The 14085-nt window shown below is 39.8% G+C and overlaps 1 protein-coding gene across 3 annotated transcripts in view; it reads left to right on the top strand.

Annotated features, from left to right (window-relative positions):
* Positions 1–12265, top strand: part of ANKH (ANKH inorganic pyrophosphate transport regulator) — a 146767-nt gene extending 134502 nt beyond the window's left edge. For all 3 annotated transcript variants that reach the window (XM_034761562.1, XM_034761563.1, XM_034761564.1), the window contains 4 exons: positions 7358–7487; positions 8508–8631; positions 9508–9607; positions 11747–12265. In XM_034761562.1, coding sequence (XP_034617453.1) covers positions 7358–7487; positions 8508–8631; positions 9508–9607; positions 11747–11863 — 471 coding nt within the window. In that variant the 3' untranslated portion in view covers positions 11864–12265. The remainder of the gene's footprint in view (positions 1–7357; positions 7488–8507; positions 8632–9507; positions 9608–11746) is intronic.
* Positions 12266–14085: the final 1820 nt, after the last annotated feature.

Genomic DNA, 14085 nt, shown 5'->3' with positions numbered 1-14085 from the left:
AGAGTTTATATGGGATCTGACTATTGTGCCTGCTGCCCAGAATGCCAATTATATGTCTCACAACTGCACTTGAGGGCCCCCTACCAATTATTGAAGTCGTGTTCAAGAGGATAGCCGTAGACCTGATAGGCACACTGGAGAAGATGGCCCGGGGCCATCAGAGTGTGCTTGTTGTTCTGGACTACGCCACCCAATACTCAGAAGCCATACCCCTACGAAACACAATGTCCAAGATCATGAAGGAGTTGATTCAAATTTTCTCTAAGGTTGGGATACTCAGAGATCTTGACAGAGCAAGAAACCCCCTTTGTGTCAAAATTGATGAAAGACGTGTGCAATGCTCCACATATGGGTCCTATGAACCTCAGTCTATCATCCACAGACTAGTACCAGAGGGGTAGCCATGTTAGTCTGGATCTGTAAAAAGCGACAGAGTCCTGTGGCACCTTATAGACTAACAGACGTATTGGAGCATAAGCTTTCATGGGTGAATACCCACTTCGTCAGACGCATCCACAGACTGATGGCCTCGTTGAACACTTTAATAGGACACTGAAGAACATGATTTGGAAATTGGTGAGCCGGAATGGAAAAATTGGAATACCTTACTACCTTACCTGATGTTTGCTATAAGGGAGGTTCCCTAGACTTCTACTGTGTTTTCCCCCTTTGATCTGCTGTATGGTCACCACCCCCATGGTATACTGGACATTGCCAAGGAAGACTGGGAAGAACAGCCTAACCAGGGAGGAACATCATTGAGCATGTGATGTATATACGGAACCAAATAGCCCAAGTCACCCCCATAGTGTGAGAACACCTGGAAATAGCACAAGAGACCCAACAGACCTATTATAATCACTGAGCGAAGGGTCAGAAATTTCAGACGGGAGATCTGGTAATGGTGCTAGTGTCCACAGCTGAAAGCAAGCACCTGGCCATATGAAGTAGTAGAAGCCATCGGGTACGTTGACTATAAAATTTAACAGCCCAAACACCAGAATCGGATCTACCATGTCTACCTATTGAAGCTCTGGCAAGACAGAGAAGCCAACAACAGGACAACACCCTGCAGCAAGGGGGCAAGGAAAGGTATTCCCCTGTGTTTTTGAGTTTCTAAATTTGTTTCTCTTTGTTTGGAGGAGGAGCACTCCATGGGCTGCACGGAGGCCTCCCTTGGTAATATTGGTAAATAAACAGAGGTGGAACACAAATACTGTCCAGAGTGGGGCTGATTTACCCCAGACCCCGTCCCACCACTGCCAGAGGGTGAAGTGCTAAGTCTGGTGAGATGGAGGACATACCTTGCTACACTACCTAACATGAGGTAACAAAATTCAAGCTGGTGCTTGAATTCCACAAACAAAGGCCTTACTCCAATAACACTAAGCTCTCAGCCTCAGCAAGTTTCACCCTGTGCTTAGTGATTCACAGCATCCCCTACTGCATACACATTACACTGAATGTACAGATGCATTTTTTAGGATCTCTGCCTAATAAAGACATGGTCAGATAAAGACACACGCCACCGTTGTTGTAATAGACACATTACACACAAACTCTTTACCCAGTGGCCTGCAATGATGCAAGTCTCCAGTTGTTGTGTCGGTCTATTTAGAATGTAAGCTCCACAGGGAAGGGATTATTTTCCTCTGTGTTCTGTATGACACTTGGCATGCTGTGGGCATATAGCAAATATAATAAACATTACCCTTGTTTTTGCAAAGCTAACTATCCAGGAAGCCAGCCTGCATGGTAGGACATTATTATTAGAGAAGTTTGAGTTCTTTAGATCTTTACTGCTTTTGACCCTCATCCTGCAAACACTTAAGCCCATGCTTAAATATACTACTGTGAATAATCAATTTAACTTTTCCATCATGAATTGATTTCAATTGAACTTCTTAGGGTAGTTATGTAAGCATGTGCTTACGTGTATGCAGCATAGGGCTTATAGTCCTGATCCACATTATAGTCAATAGCAAAACTTTCATTAACTTCAATGAGAGCAAAACTGGACCCTGAGCGTAGTAGTTTTGAACTAATCTACAGTAATTCTGGAACTAAAGAAAAAAGAAAAGATTTTCTCCTGTTAGCCATATTAGGATACAATTTGAGACACTTTCAGAGAAAGAATGAGCTGTTCTTTGCTGTATAGAAGCATATACTTTGTCCTGGTAATATGCCAGTGCTGCTGTTCAGTATAGCATAGGGAATGATGTACCAATCTTGCAGGAACAGCATTATGCTATGCAGTACAGTAGCTGACACTGATTTGCAATACAAGAATGATAAAGTTCTTTCATTATAATTTGCTAAATCTGTGGAAGTAGTTTTCCTTTGATGTCTTAGACATGTTCCTGAGCTCTTGAACCAAGACACGGCATTGAAATTACAGTAATGGTGTCACTTTTGAATACAAGGATGACGGATTTCCCAAAAGATTGAAAAATGTATGGCAGAAAAATCCTTGTTTCATTTAGGAAGTGGAAATTGCTCTTTATATCTTTGGCGAATTATGCTGTTATAAATCTTTGAAGATGTCAGGGTAAACAGAGTTTGATTAATTTTTTACAGAATACTGCAGTTTTAGCTAGAGGTTACACTGCTATTAAAATTACAGCTTTTGTCATCCTCAAAATTCAGGTGGTTTTAAAATATGTTCTCTTTAACCATGAAAGTAGATAAATTGCTTGCTATGAGTAGTGTGTTTCTGATTAAAAGAGAACTTTTACTGGAAAAAAATGGATTTTGAACGTATGAAGTGATAAAAGATTGAAATACTTTTTTATTTGTTTATTACACATAATAAAATTACTGTAATTTCAAAAAGAACATTTGAGGAAAAAGTTAGAATTTTGACTTCCATTATCTGTGTATGTTCTCTATAGTTCAGTTCCTGGTTTTCTAATAGCAAGGTCATCTTCAGGGTGACCAGCTATCTGTGTCTAAGAAGAAAAGTGCATTGAAGTTAGTGCAATTAAAACTTCACAGTTCAAACTTCGACTTTTCAGAGATAAAGAGCAATTCACTTTATGGCTATTTCACTTCAGTGTGGGTGTCTGAGCATGGGCAATAAAATGAAACGTTTGATTGTGCCTGTGTTTGCCCTAAGTTATTTTCGACATTAGGCTTTATAGGTAAGTCAATCAGAAAGCTCTCCTGCATAGCAACTTTATGCTGTTTCTCAAAAACTGTACAGTATGCCAGTCACAGCACTCTCGCTAATGACTGCCACAGTTCAGGAATTCACACAGTCACTATGCTGCTATTAGTATCTGTACTGTGCACATGCAAACCTCTCCATTCTCATTGGTTATTAGATCCCTTCTGCTCTTATTGGCTTCTGTATGCTGAATTTTCAAGCTGTTTGCCAGCGAGAGAGATGCCAGCTAAAGCAGAAAATCTCCAAAATTCACATTAGCAACCTTTGGTTCATTTCTCTTTCTTCCATCTTACTCTTTGCACTTGTTTTTCAACAGATAATTCAAGATAGGCTCAAATCACTGCAGCAAAATATTTTATTTAAAAAAAAATTAGGCCCACATCCACAAACCAACTTAGGCATTGCGATGCTCAGTGTCCCAATGCCTAACTTTTAGGCACCTAGAAAATTACAACAACACTGTGATCCTCAAAGCCTGCGTTAGGCACTTAAGCTCCCTCTAAAATGAATGGGGAGAGAGGTGCATTAGAATGCAATCCACAAAAGCCAGAATGCTAGGTGAAGAGCTGCTTAAGTTAGCCAGAGGGAGATGCTGATGAGAGGGGTTTGTCCTACTGCACCCATTCACAGAGTTTAGTGCCTAAGTCCAGGCTGCAGGAAGGCAGAGCTGTGAACCCCTCTCCTGGAGTCAGGTGACTTAGGTACCGAAGTTGTTTCTTGTGAGAATGAGACACTTGCCTCACTCCACACAAAACAGCCTGAAGAGCAGTGATGGTGCTTATCTTATAACTCTTAGCTCAGTGGTTAGAGCATTTACCTGGGATGTGAGACGTGCAGGTTCAATTTCTCCACTGGCCTGAGGGGAAAAGGAGATTTGAACAGGGATCTTCTATCTTGGTCTCTCCCGTTGAAGCTGTTCGACTGTGGATAAATAATTAGAGAGCCTTTGGAGCAGGGGGACCGGACCCAGGGTTTCCCACCTCCCAGGTGGGTCCTAACCACCAGGCTACAGACTCATTCACTCTCTCTGACCCAGTGACTCTTATCCACAGTGCAAGTGCTTCCTCAGGAGAGACTGAGGCAGCTGCACATCAGAATATCCCATAGGTCAGTGGTTAGAGCACTCTCCTGAGAGAGTGGAGGCCCCTGTTCAAATCCTTACTTCCCCTCAGGCCCAGGGGGGTAATTGAACCTGCGTCCCAGGTGAGTGCTAACCACTAGGCTAAAAGTTATAAGGCTACTACCCCACTCGCCAAGAACGTGAATGGGACCCAATCCAGTAGGCAGCCGCTAAGCATGCCTACTTGATCAGGTCCCACAGGTGAGATAAGTGTTTGTCTGCCTATTTTCCTCTGCTTAGTGGATCACTCTGGGACTTAGTCTGGAGGCTCATCTCCCACCTATCAGAGGGAGGCAGCAATGCATATGCTCAGAGGCAGAAACTTAGGCACCTAGAGAATTAGTGTTTGGCAGGAGTTTTGTGAATCACAGTAGAGCCTAAAACTTGAATTCAGCTGCCTAAATCTCAAATTTAGGCACCTAAGTCTCTGATGTTTAGGCTGCTTAAATTAATCCCACCCTTAATTCCTGTCCACAAGAAGAAGAAATAAAGCTAAATCAGCAGCCTGAAGTAAGTGGCGCTCTATCTACTGTAGACTTTGTTCACGCCTCTAAGCTGTCAGGAAGGTGCCTCTCCATGTAGCACAGGGTAAAGTGACTTATTTGTAGAGCCCTGCACGGTTACAAAGCTTATATCCGCAGATGGGGATATCCCCATCTGTGGAAGTAAATTTTGTGTCTGTGCAGTGGTCTGTTTATTTGGTGTTGTCAGCTGAAGAGTGTCTGCTTGCACGTTAATTAGAAAAGACAATCACTGGTACGCAACTAGAAAACAAGGGTGAAATACTGGCCCCATTAAAGTCAATGGGAGTTTGGCTGTTGACTTCAATGGAGCCAGAGTTTCACTGCAAATATATGTAAGAACATGTCGGTCATATAACTGGAGAACTGCTAATGGCCATGAAATTTCACCATAAATTTAAAAAAGAGTCAACTGAGGGCATCATCAGATCGCATCACCACTCATGATTTACTGAAAAGTAAATTCAGTTCTATTGTCTTGCAATCTGTCAAACTGTTATGTTTTAAGGCTTCTGGTTATGGTTTGTTTTATTTATGATCACTCTTTCTCAGCATCAGTTTTCTTGTGGAAGATGAAAAATAACTAACTTTATTTTTAACAACAAAACCAAATTGAATTACAAGGTGTGAAGAACACACCAGAGATAAACAATGGTGTGAACATCAGGGCTGCTGTCCCTACTGATGGAGAAAGTGCCCTGAGGTCTTTAAAGTATTGCCAGTAAGGACTTTTGTTTTGTATCTCATCCCAAAGATGGCACAGCTAACTGCACAGAGTTCCCACCACTGTGCTGGGGCAATGGTTCAATACTTGCTGAGAGGGAAGAGCATTATGTGCTGAGCCGCCACACCACTTCTTACAGCACGGTGCCTTTTCTTTGACGCTTTCCATTCAAATCCAGACTAACCATAAAAGTTCTTAAATGATAATATCTGACAAGTTCAGATGGCTGCCAGGCTACTACGGCTTTCCAACGTGCATTGACGCTTTGTACAGGATAAAAGCAGACACATTTCTATACCTTTTAAAGTACTGGTATCAGCAGTAAAGTTAAATCTTTCTTGGAGGCAGTTTCAAAACTAAGCTAGTCAAATCCATGTTTGTTTATGTGCTTCTGAACATTGGCACTCTATCTACTGTAGACTCAAGTTTTTAAATCATACTTGATCATCCTAATGTAACAAGCTGCAGACAGACACTATAGGAATGCCATGTGCTGGGGGTTCTTGGTTCTTGAGCTGTTCTAGCGGTTACTACCATTATACTGATGGTAGTGTCTCTGTGTATACAACTGTTCCGCTCCTCCTATGTGACTGTTGTGAGTGCACGTACATCCGTGTGTGTTTGTGGGCAACCTCAGAAGACATGCACTATTTTTATACTCTTTACTGTTGCATTTGGAATGGAGGAAGGAGATAGGTGCAGTACAATAATATTTGGCATTTCTACAGCTTTCAAAGATCTGTAGCATCCAGGGATCTCACTGCAGGTTATAAATATTAATGAATTAAGCCCCACCCACCCCCAACCCCTGTAGTTAAAGGAGGCGGTAGCTAGGAATTTACTGCATTCAGACACTTAAGAGCCTTTGGGAGGGTTATATGAACACAGTCCTCAAAACAAAAGAACATTAATTCCTCAGTGTCTGTCTTCAAGAACAACTTCTGCTAGTGTTTTCTTTTCCAAGGCTGTTGTTCGATTTATTTCAGGGACGGTCAGAAAGTTTTCAAGTTCGGAATCTATTTTCTTTTTGTTACTCTGCATTACGCTTTGTGGTAAAAGCATTTGGGTGTTCAGAGCCACTAAGCACCCACAACTTTGTTTGAAGTCAGTGGGAGCTGTGAATGTTCAGCACTTCACCAAGTGCAGGGATTGTTCTTACTCGTGGTAAGGGGAAAGGTTCCTCGGACGACCTCTCACAACCTTTTCTCCCCGATTTCTACTTAGGTTAGCGTCTGGCTAGCCCTTTACATGTAAAGAAGCCAGGAATTCTAGAATCCAAACATTATAAAGTTACATTATATTACATTTTCCTGTGTATCAATTATTAATTTATGACTGATTCATAACCTGCTGGATCTTAGTATTTGCCTGGTGTACTATTTGTTGTTTTTCTCTATTTCTTTCATTGGTTTATATGTAAAGAGGCAGTAATATAGGCTGGAAGTTAAAGGAGGTAGCTAGGAGTCAGAACTGGCAAGTTCTAGGCTATCAAATCATCATGTGATCTTGAGCAGATTACTTAACCTTCCTGTATCTCCGTTTACCCATCTGCCCCAATAATATATGCCAGTCTTACGGGGATGGGGCTTAATTCATTAATGTTTATAACCTGCTCTGAGATCCTTGGATGCTACAGATCTTTGAATGCTGTAGAAATGCCAAATATTATTGTACTGCACCTATCTCCTTCCTCCATTTAATACAGGAAATACTTGCATTATCAGTTAAGGCTGTAGATTAGCAGTTAAACTCCTGTCTCTTTTCTTCTCCTTCCTTGCTTTGCTGTGCAAACTCTTCCTAATATTGTTTGTGGTTCTCTTTTCCAGCTCTGTTTTTTGATGTTTTGGACTCCGAATGCATCAGAGAAGATTTTAGTTGACATAATTGGAGTCGATTTTGCCTTTGCAGAACTGTGTGTCATTCCTTTGCGCATCTTCTCCTTTTTCCCAGTTCCAGGTAAAAATACAGACCAGTTGACATTAGGGCTGAATGTGGCTGAAGGTATAAATGTTGTAGTGAGGGTCTGTCACTAGACAGACAAATTTAGCATACATACATTTCTTAAATGGACTCAGTGGGAAAACTAAAAGCGGACATGTATCTGTTCTAGGTGCCTGAGCATGTGCATTGTGCACTGTGTGTTTCTGCCCAACTGTAATTAACTGTGTGTTTGTACAACATGTTGGACAACTACACAATATGAACACACCTTGATACTGAACAGGGCCAACAAACAATAAAACTGAATGCTCTCCTTCATATTATATGGATGTTTATTACACTACTAGCCAAAATATTTCCCTCAAATATTAAAATGCTGATGTAAATATTATAACCTACATGTGTTACTGCTACATTGTATAGAGTCTTCCAATGGATCAATATATAGCTAAGAGCACAGCTCCGTAAGGATTATGGTCTCCAAATATGAAGTTTTGTTTCAGGGGGTCTGTTCCTCACTTGACACATATAGGTATCCTTTCTTCCTGACCTTAAAAGGGGTTATGCATTTTTAATGAGGAGAATGCACCTACCATATGGAAGAGAAGTTTAAGATTTATTTGTATTACTGTCACACACACATTTTTATTTTAATGGAGTCAAACTATCTTATTGTAAAATGTTTTTGGCAGGACAGTTCACACTGAGGGAAGTTTGCTGTACCTCTGACTGCTTTTTGCACAATTAAAAGCACTAAAACAATTCTGGACTTCCAGTCTAGTTTGCAGTTAAGACAATTTCACTGTAGGTAAAGCAACTGTAAACAAGGGCCATGGTGTTTGTATTTTTTATGCTAAACACTAAATAAATAGTATTTATAATAATAATACCTTGCTCTTCAATAGCGCTTTTCACCAGTAGATCTCAAAGCACTTTACAAAGAAGGTCAGCATCATTATTAACATGAAAAAATGCGGTCTCTTCCTTCATTTTCTACTGCATATTTTGATGGTTTTTCTTCCTTTTTTCTGACAGTGACAGTTAGAGCACACTTGACTGGCTGGCTCATGACACTAAAGAAGACATTTGTATTGGCACCCAGCTCTGTGCTGCGCATCATCGTCCTCATCACTAGTCTCATTGTGCTGCCTTACTTAGGGTAAATTACTCCACTCACCACAGCTCTAATGGAGCCACTCTCCTTTCCCCCCCCTATTTCATTTAGACATAGAATATCAGGGTTGGAAGGGACCTCAGGAGGTCATCTAGTCCAACCCCCTGCTCAAAGCAGGACCAATCCCCAGCTAAATCCCCAAATGGCCCCCTCAAGGATTAAACTCATAACCCTGGGTTTAGCAGGCCAGTGCTCATACCACTGAGCTATCCCTCCCCCCTTATTTAACTCTTCATCTTTCCACCAAAGGCAGAGACTAAAATAGAACCAAAATAGTTTCAAACTCCTGTAAATGATCACTTCCAAAGTTCCAGCCACATCCCGTCTCTAGCTAGGCATGAAACTATTGGCTCTTGTTGAAAATTCTACAGATGTTAATAGAGATGAAACCAATACCCACAGGATGCTATGAAAACTTATTAGAATTATACAGAAATTACTTTTCTGAAAAATCTATGCAATAGGTATATAGGGAATGGTATCTTTTCTGTAGACTTCTTTAAAAAAAACAACAAAAAAAACGTTATTGTCTACAACAGAACTATTATTCTCAATTAAATTCTATATTTAGATTACCTTGGGGCAGAATTTGATTCACAATGGGTCTCCTCTCGTTTTTGGGCAATAAAAGATTATAGTAAATAATGAAACTATTTAGGAAGCAAACGTTACTATAATATATCAGTAATTCTCTCTACCAGTGCCTAGATTTTTGCCCCAGAGAATATTAAATACCTGTCACATTATGCCTTGTGTAGAAATTGTTCATTAAAATACATTGGTTCAGTATTTTACTGAAAGTATAATTTTCTATTTTTATTTTTGTTTTAAATCCTACCTTTTTCTTTTTGCCATTCTCAGGGTCCATGGAGCCACCCTAGGAGTAGGATCACTTCTAGCTGGTTTTGTAGGAGAATCTACCATGGTTGCAATAGCAGCTTGCTATGTCTGTCGGAAACAGGTAGGAAACTGGTTGTGTAGAATCTAGTGACCATGACAAACATAGATAATAACTACTTATGTATGGTGACAAGTTGTGTAGAAAACACAATTTTTGTGTAAAGGCCATGTGGAAGTGAATAAAATATTCACTTAACTGGATGGAGATGGGTTTTCTCCTCCACAGACACAAACACACACACACATTCAAAGTACAGCAAGTGAGAAACTTTACTCATGTGGAGTATTCATGCATCTCTCAGTGGCCTCAGTCCTATATAGCCTTATGCTTAACTTAACTCATGTGGCTAGTTCCATTGATTTCAATGAGGACTCACATGAAAAAAGTTATGCATAGGTAGAAATGTTTGCAGGATGAGGGTCAATGGGAATTCCCAGGTGAGTATGGTTTCTCACATGCATAAGTGTGTCTGCAGGATTGAACCCTTACAGATATGTTTTCAGGGTACTGCACAAGGTATTTGCTGCATAACTCCAGTTGGAAGCATCAATCATCTCATTAGCTAAACAGAATTGGGGGGGGGGGGGGGGAGAGTGTAGAGAAAAGAATCCTTGCTATTGTGGGTTGGTTTGTTTGTTTGTTTTTTAATTTAGAAATTTCCATTAGAGGCAAAAAATCAAAAAGCCCTGCACATTTTTACCACTTCTGTTTTTATCAAAAATTATGAAATCAGAACCTACCTAAAAGCTTTTGAACTACAAGCTCATTGATCGAAGTTAAGAACAGGCTTGAGGCACATCAGCAGAGCAGAGAAATTCGCACCGCCTTACTCAACACGCGGCTAAATAGAGAACTTTGTTTCTCTATAGTAGTTAGTTTATCTTTTTCTTGCTCACTAAAAATAGTACGAAAAATCTTATATCCCAAGCTATTCTTGGCTTGTAGTTTCACAACCAATTTTTGTTTACACTAATATTTTTATTATTTGCATGGTACAATTGTCACATCTCCTGCAGTATTTTTGACCTCCATAATTTTCAGACAAAGTACTTTATTTTTGTAGTATAATGAAGTGGTAACAACTGGATGATCACATTTGGCTGACACGTTAATTATTACATGCCCAGTAATCATCTGAAATGATCTCTTCACCAGCCAATGTGGTAATGGCACAATCAACAGTAGTTTTGCATATCAGTTTATTTTCAGCTAAAAGATTCAACATAGGTAAAATGTTTGAGAGTCACAAACTAGTTTTCTGTATACACCGTCCTCGTAGTCTTACTCCATTAGTATGCCTGATTCAGCTGAATCAATAATATCAGTGGGTTTTGGGGGGAGTTTTACAACTGTTTTCCATAAGGACTGGGCAGCCTGCTGAGAAACAGATAATAAAGAACAGATGCTTCAACTTGATTCATGTTGGGGCTGAGGGCATCTTAGGTTTACTCATCCAAAACATCCTGCACGAATCATATGGCTGTCTTGAAACGACAGACATTAAGCCACATGTGCTCAACAGCAGAATGTTGGGAACACAAGTGGCGTGCCTCATACTGACAATGGCTTCTCCGATCAGTAGTGAGCAGAGAGCTTGGGTCAACAGGTAAACACGCTACAAGGGAACTGGCCTTTGCTTTTGTCACTTTCTCAAAGACAATACTAACTAAGTATTCTGAACGAGGACACAGGAATTCTAGGTTCTGTTCCCAGCTGTGCCATTGATTTTGTGAGCTTGGGCCAAGTGAATTAACTTCCTAGTTCTTTAGTTTTCCTCTATGTAAATATACCTTCTGTCTTTGAGAGGAATGTTACTGTACTAGTGGATGTCACTATTTTTACCCTTGTGCTCCTGACTTGTGACATTTTGGAAGGTAGAACACCACCTTTCACTTTCTGTACATAGTGTTTTCCCTCCAATTATCCTGAAGCACTTGCCTCCTAACACCCCTCTAAGACAGAGGCAACAATAATACCTGTGTTTCAGAGAACAAAATGGATCCATGGGGATGTTAAAGGAAGTTTTTTAATTAACATGACAAATCAGTAGCATACCAAGAGTGGAAGCCAGGAATGTTGCATTCTAAACATTAGACCACATTCCTTCTGATAAGGCCTGACATTTGTAGGATTGAACTGCTGCACAATGAACAATATAGATGGTCCTGTGCTTATGAATACAACCTCTTTTTGACCTAGAAAAAGAAGCGGAACGAAAATGAGACAGCTACAGAAGGCGAAGACTCAGTAATGACTGACATGCCACAGATAGAAGAAATGACAGACATCGTAGAAATGAGAGAAGAGAATGAATAATAAACGGGACGTGATTGTTCTCTGCAGGGACACATAGAATGATACTTCAGCATCTTTTCTTCTCTCATACTTTTTTTTTGTTTTTATTTTTGTAATAAAGAGGCCTTGATTTAAAAGGCTTCAGATAAATTCTCTAGCATACTGAGTATGCTCACACTAATGAGGGACCTAAAGAAAGGTCTTTGCTTTTGCTTGTTCAATTGAATTTGTTTTCTCGCTCCATGCAAACACAAAAGATATGGCTGCATCACATGAAAGGGCATTTTCCTCAATACGCATCCATCTTCTTCGGACAATCTGCATTTGTCAACCAAAGCCTTGCTGTGTGTCTCTGTGCCATTGACTCTGCTGCCATCCTTTCTTCCCTCTTTTTTAATTGAGAATTTAAAAAAAAAAAAAAAACCCTTTGAAAATGCAGCTTTATTTTACTCGCTTGACAATGATTTTGCTATCTAAACTAATGTACCACGGTGGGCCATTATGTTTGTTTTCATTCGTCATTCGGTGTTATGCTGTATATTGTTACAAAACAAGGTAGGAAGGCATGAGCCCCAGTGAGCAAATGGTACATAAAAATAATAAAAGGGATGCGAGAAATACAGGACAAGAATGCTATTTAGCCTTTATTAAGTTATCTGAGATGCAAGATTTTTCCAAAATTGTACACATTTAATTAAGAAGTTTTATAGAACGTTGTTGCCAAGTCTTACACATAGTTTCCTTATTACCAGTTTCCGTTCTCCTTTCCTGAACAGGGTGCAGCAGTTGGTAGAGTGGTGCAGTTGCATCTAAGGGTATATCTACACTGCAATAAAACACCCATGGCTGGTCTATGTTAGGGCTCCTGGGGTTCGGGCTGTGGAGCTATAAAATTTCAGTGTAGATGTTGGGGCTGGAGCCCAGACTCTGGAACCAAGCCGGAAGATCTGCATTGTAATTTTGTAGCCCCTCAGCCCGACCCCTGCAAGCCCAGTCACCTGACACAGCCAGTCGTGGGTGATTTATTGCAATGTGGACATACCCAAGATTCTTTTCTAAGGGAAGAAAAGAAGAAGAAAAGCTTTACCAAAGTTCTGGTTCACTGGTCTGACATAAGTTCTATGTATAATTAGTTTATACACTACAGTTTGCTATACAATTATTTCTACAATCTGTGTTCAAAAACATATATATAACAGAGTACACCATGGTATAGCCCTTTAATACATATAACCCTATTAAATATACAGGGGTATTGCTTTAACCTGTTTCCCTATAAAAGTAAATCAAAATCAGTGTGGGAGAAGTTTGAGTGCCTGCCAGGATGCTGAAGTCCCACATTAGGGATCCAATTCTACAATTCTTGCTCACACCGAGTAACCCTTGTGAGAATAGTTCCATGGGAATGAGGAGAACTGCTCACCACATGAGTAAGTGTTGTACAATGTGAACAAGGTGGGCACTGTTAGGTTTAAGAGGGCCTTCACATGAGTGATGTGTATTAGGATGAATTTCATCCTGTATGATACATCCTTAAATTATGGATTTTAAATCTTATTTAGTAAAGTATATTTTTGTAAGTTTTAGAAGTGAATTATTATTTAATTATGGACAAATTCAGTTTCTAGATAACTTACCAGCTAGTCCTTACACTTCAAAGAACTGATCAACGCTAAAAATTTATTTTAAAGGCTATATCAATATGTGTATATATACATACATGTGTATAAATATATATATTGTACATTATGTGTAATTTATTTTAGGCTACAGTACACTTCCTGTTTTTCCAAGTTCAGTAAAAATGTCTCTGATACAGTCCGATGTTTGCTCATGTACTGGTTATACCAGTAGTGAAACAAAACGTATTGTATCAGTGACCATTGCATCTTATTTGCAACGTTTGTACTGTTTGTTATATGTAGTAAGATTAAAAAATGAAATTTTGAATGAGTTGCAAAAATCAGTCCATTGCTATTGAAAATAGTGCCACAGGACGGGTGAAATTAAATCCATACGGTTTCAATGCTATCAGGAGGTTTTCCCCACTATTCCTTACAGTAGAAGAAATAAACTCAGACAGATCAACTTTGTGCTGTATGAATACTGTGCACATATAAAAATTCATGAGTACAGACTCTCACAGCCATCTGTATATACCCTGTATATAGATTGATGTAGACCATAGTGACCAGTTCAAGGTCTTCTCTAGTGCCATAGTTTTGCTTTCTCTAGTACATCTG

Source organism: Trachemys scripta, chromosome 2 (genome assembly GCF_013100865.1).
Source record: "Trachemys scripta elegans isolate TJP31775 chromosome 2, CAS_Tse_1.0, whole genome shotgun sequence".
Lineage (NCBI taxonomy): Eukaryota > Metazoa > Chordata > Testudines > Emydidae > Trachemys > Trachemys scripta.
The sequence above is the reverse complement of the archived record's forward strand: the minus strand, read 5'-3'. Positions and strand labels throughout refer to the sequence as shown.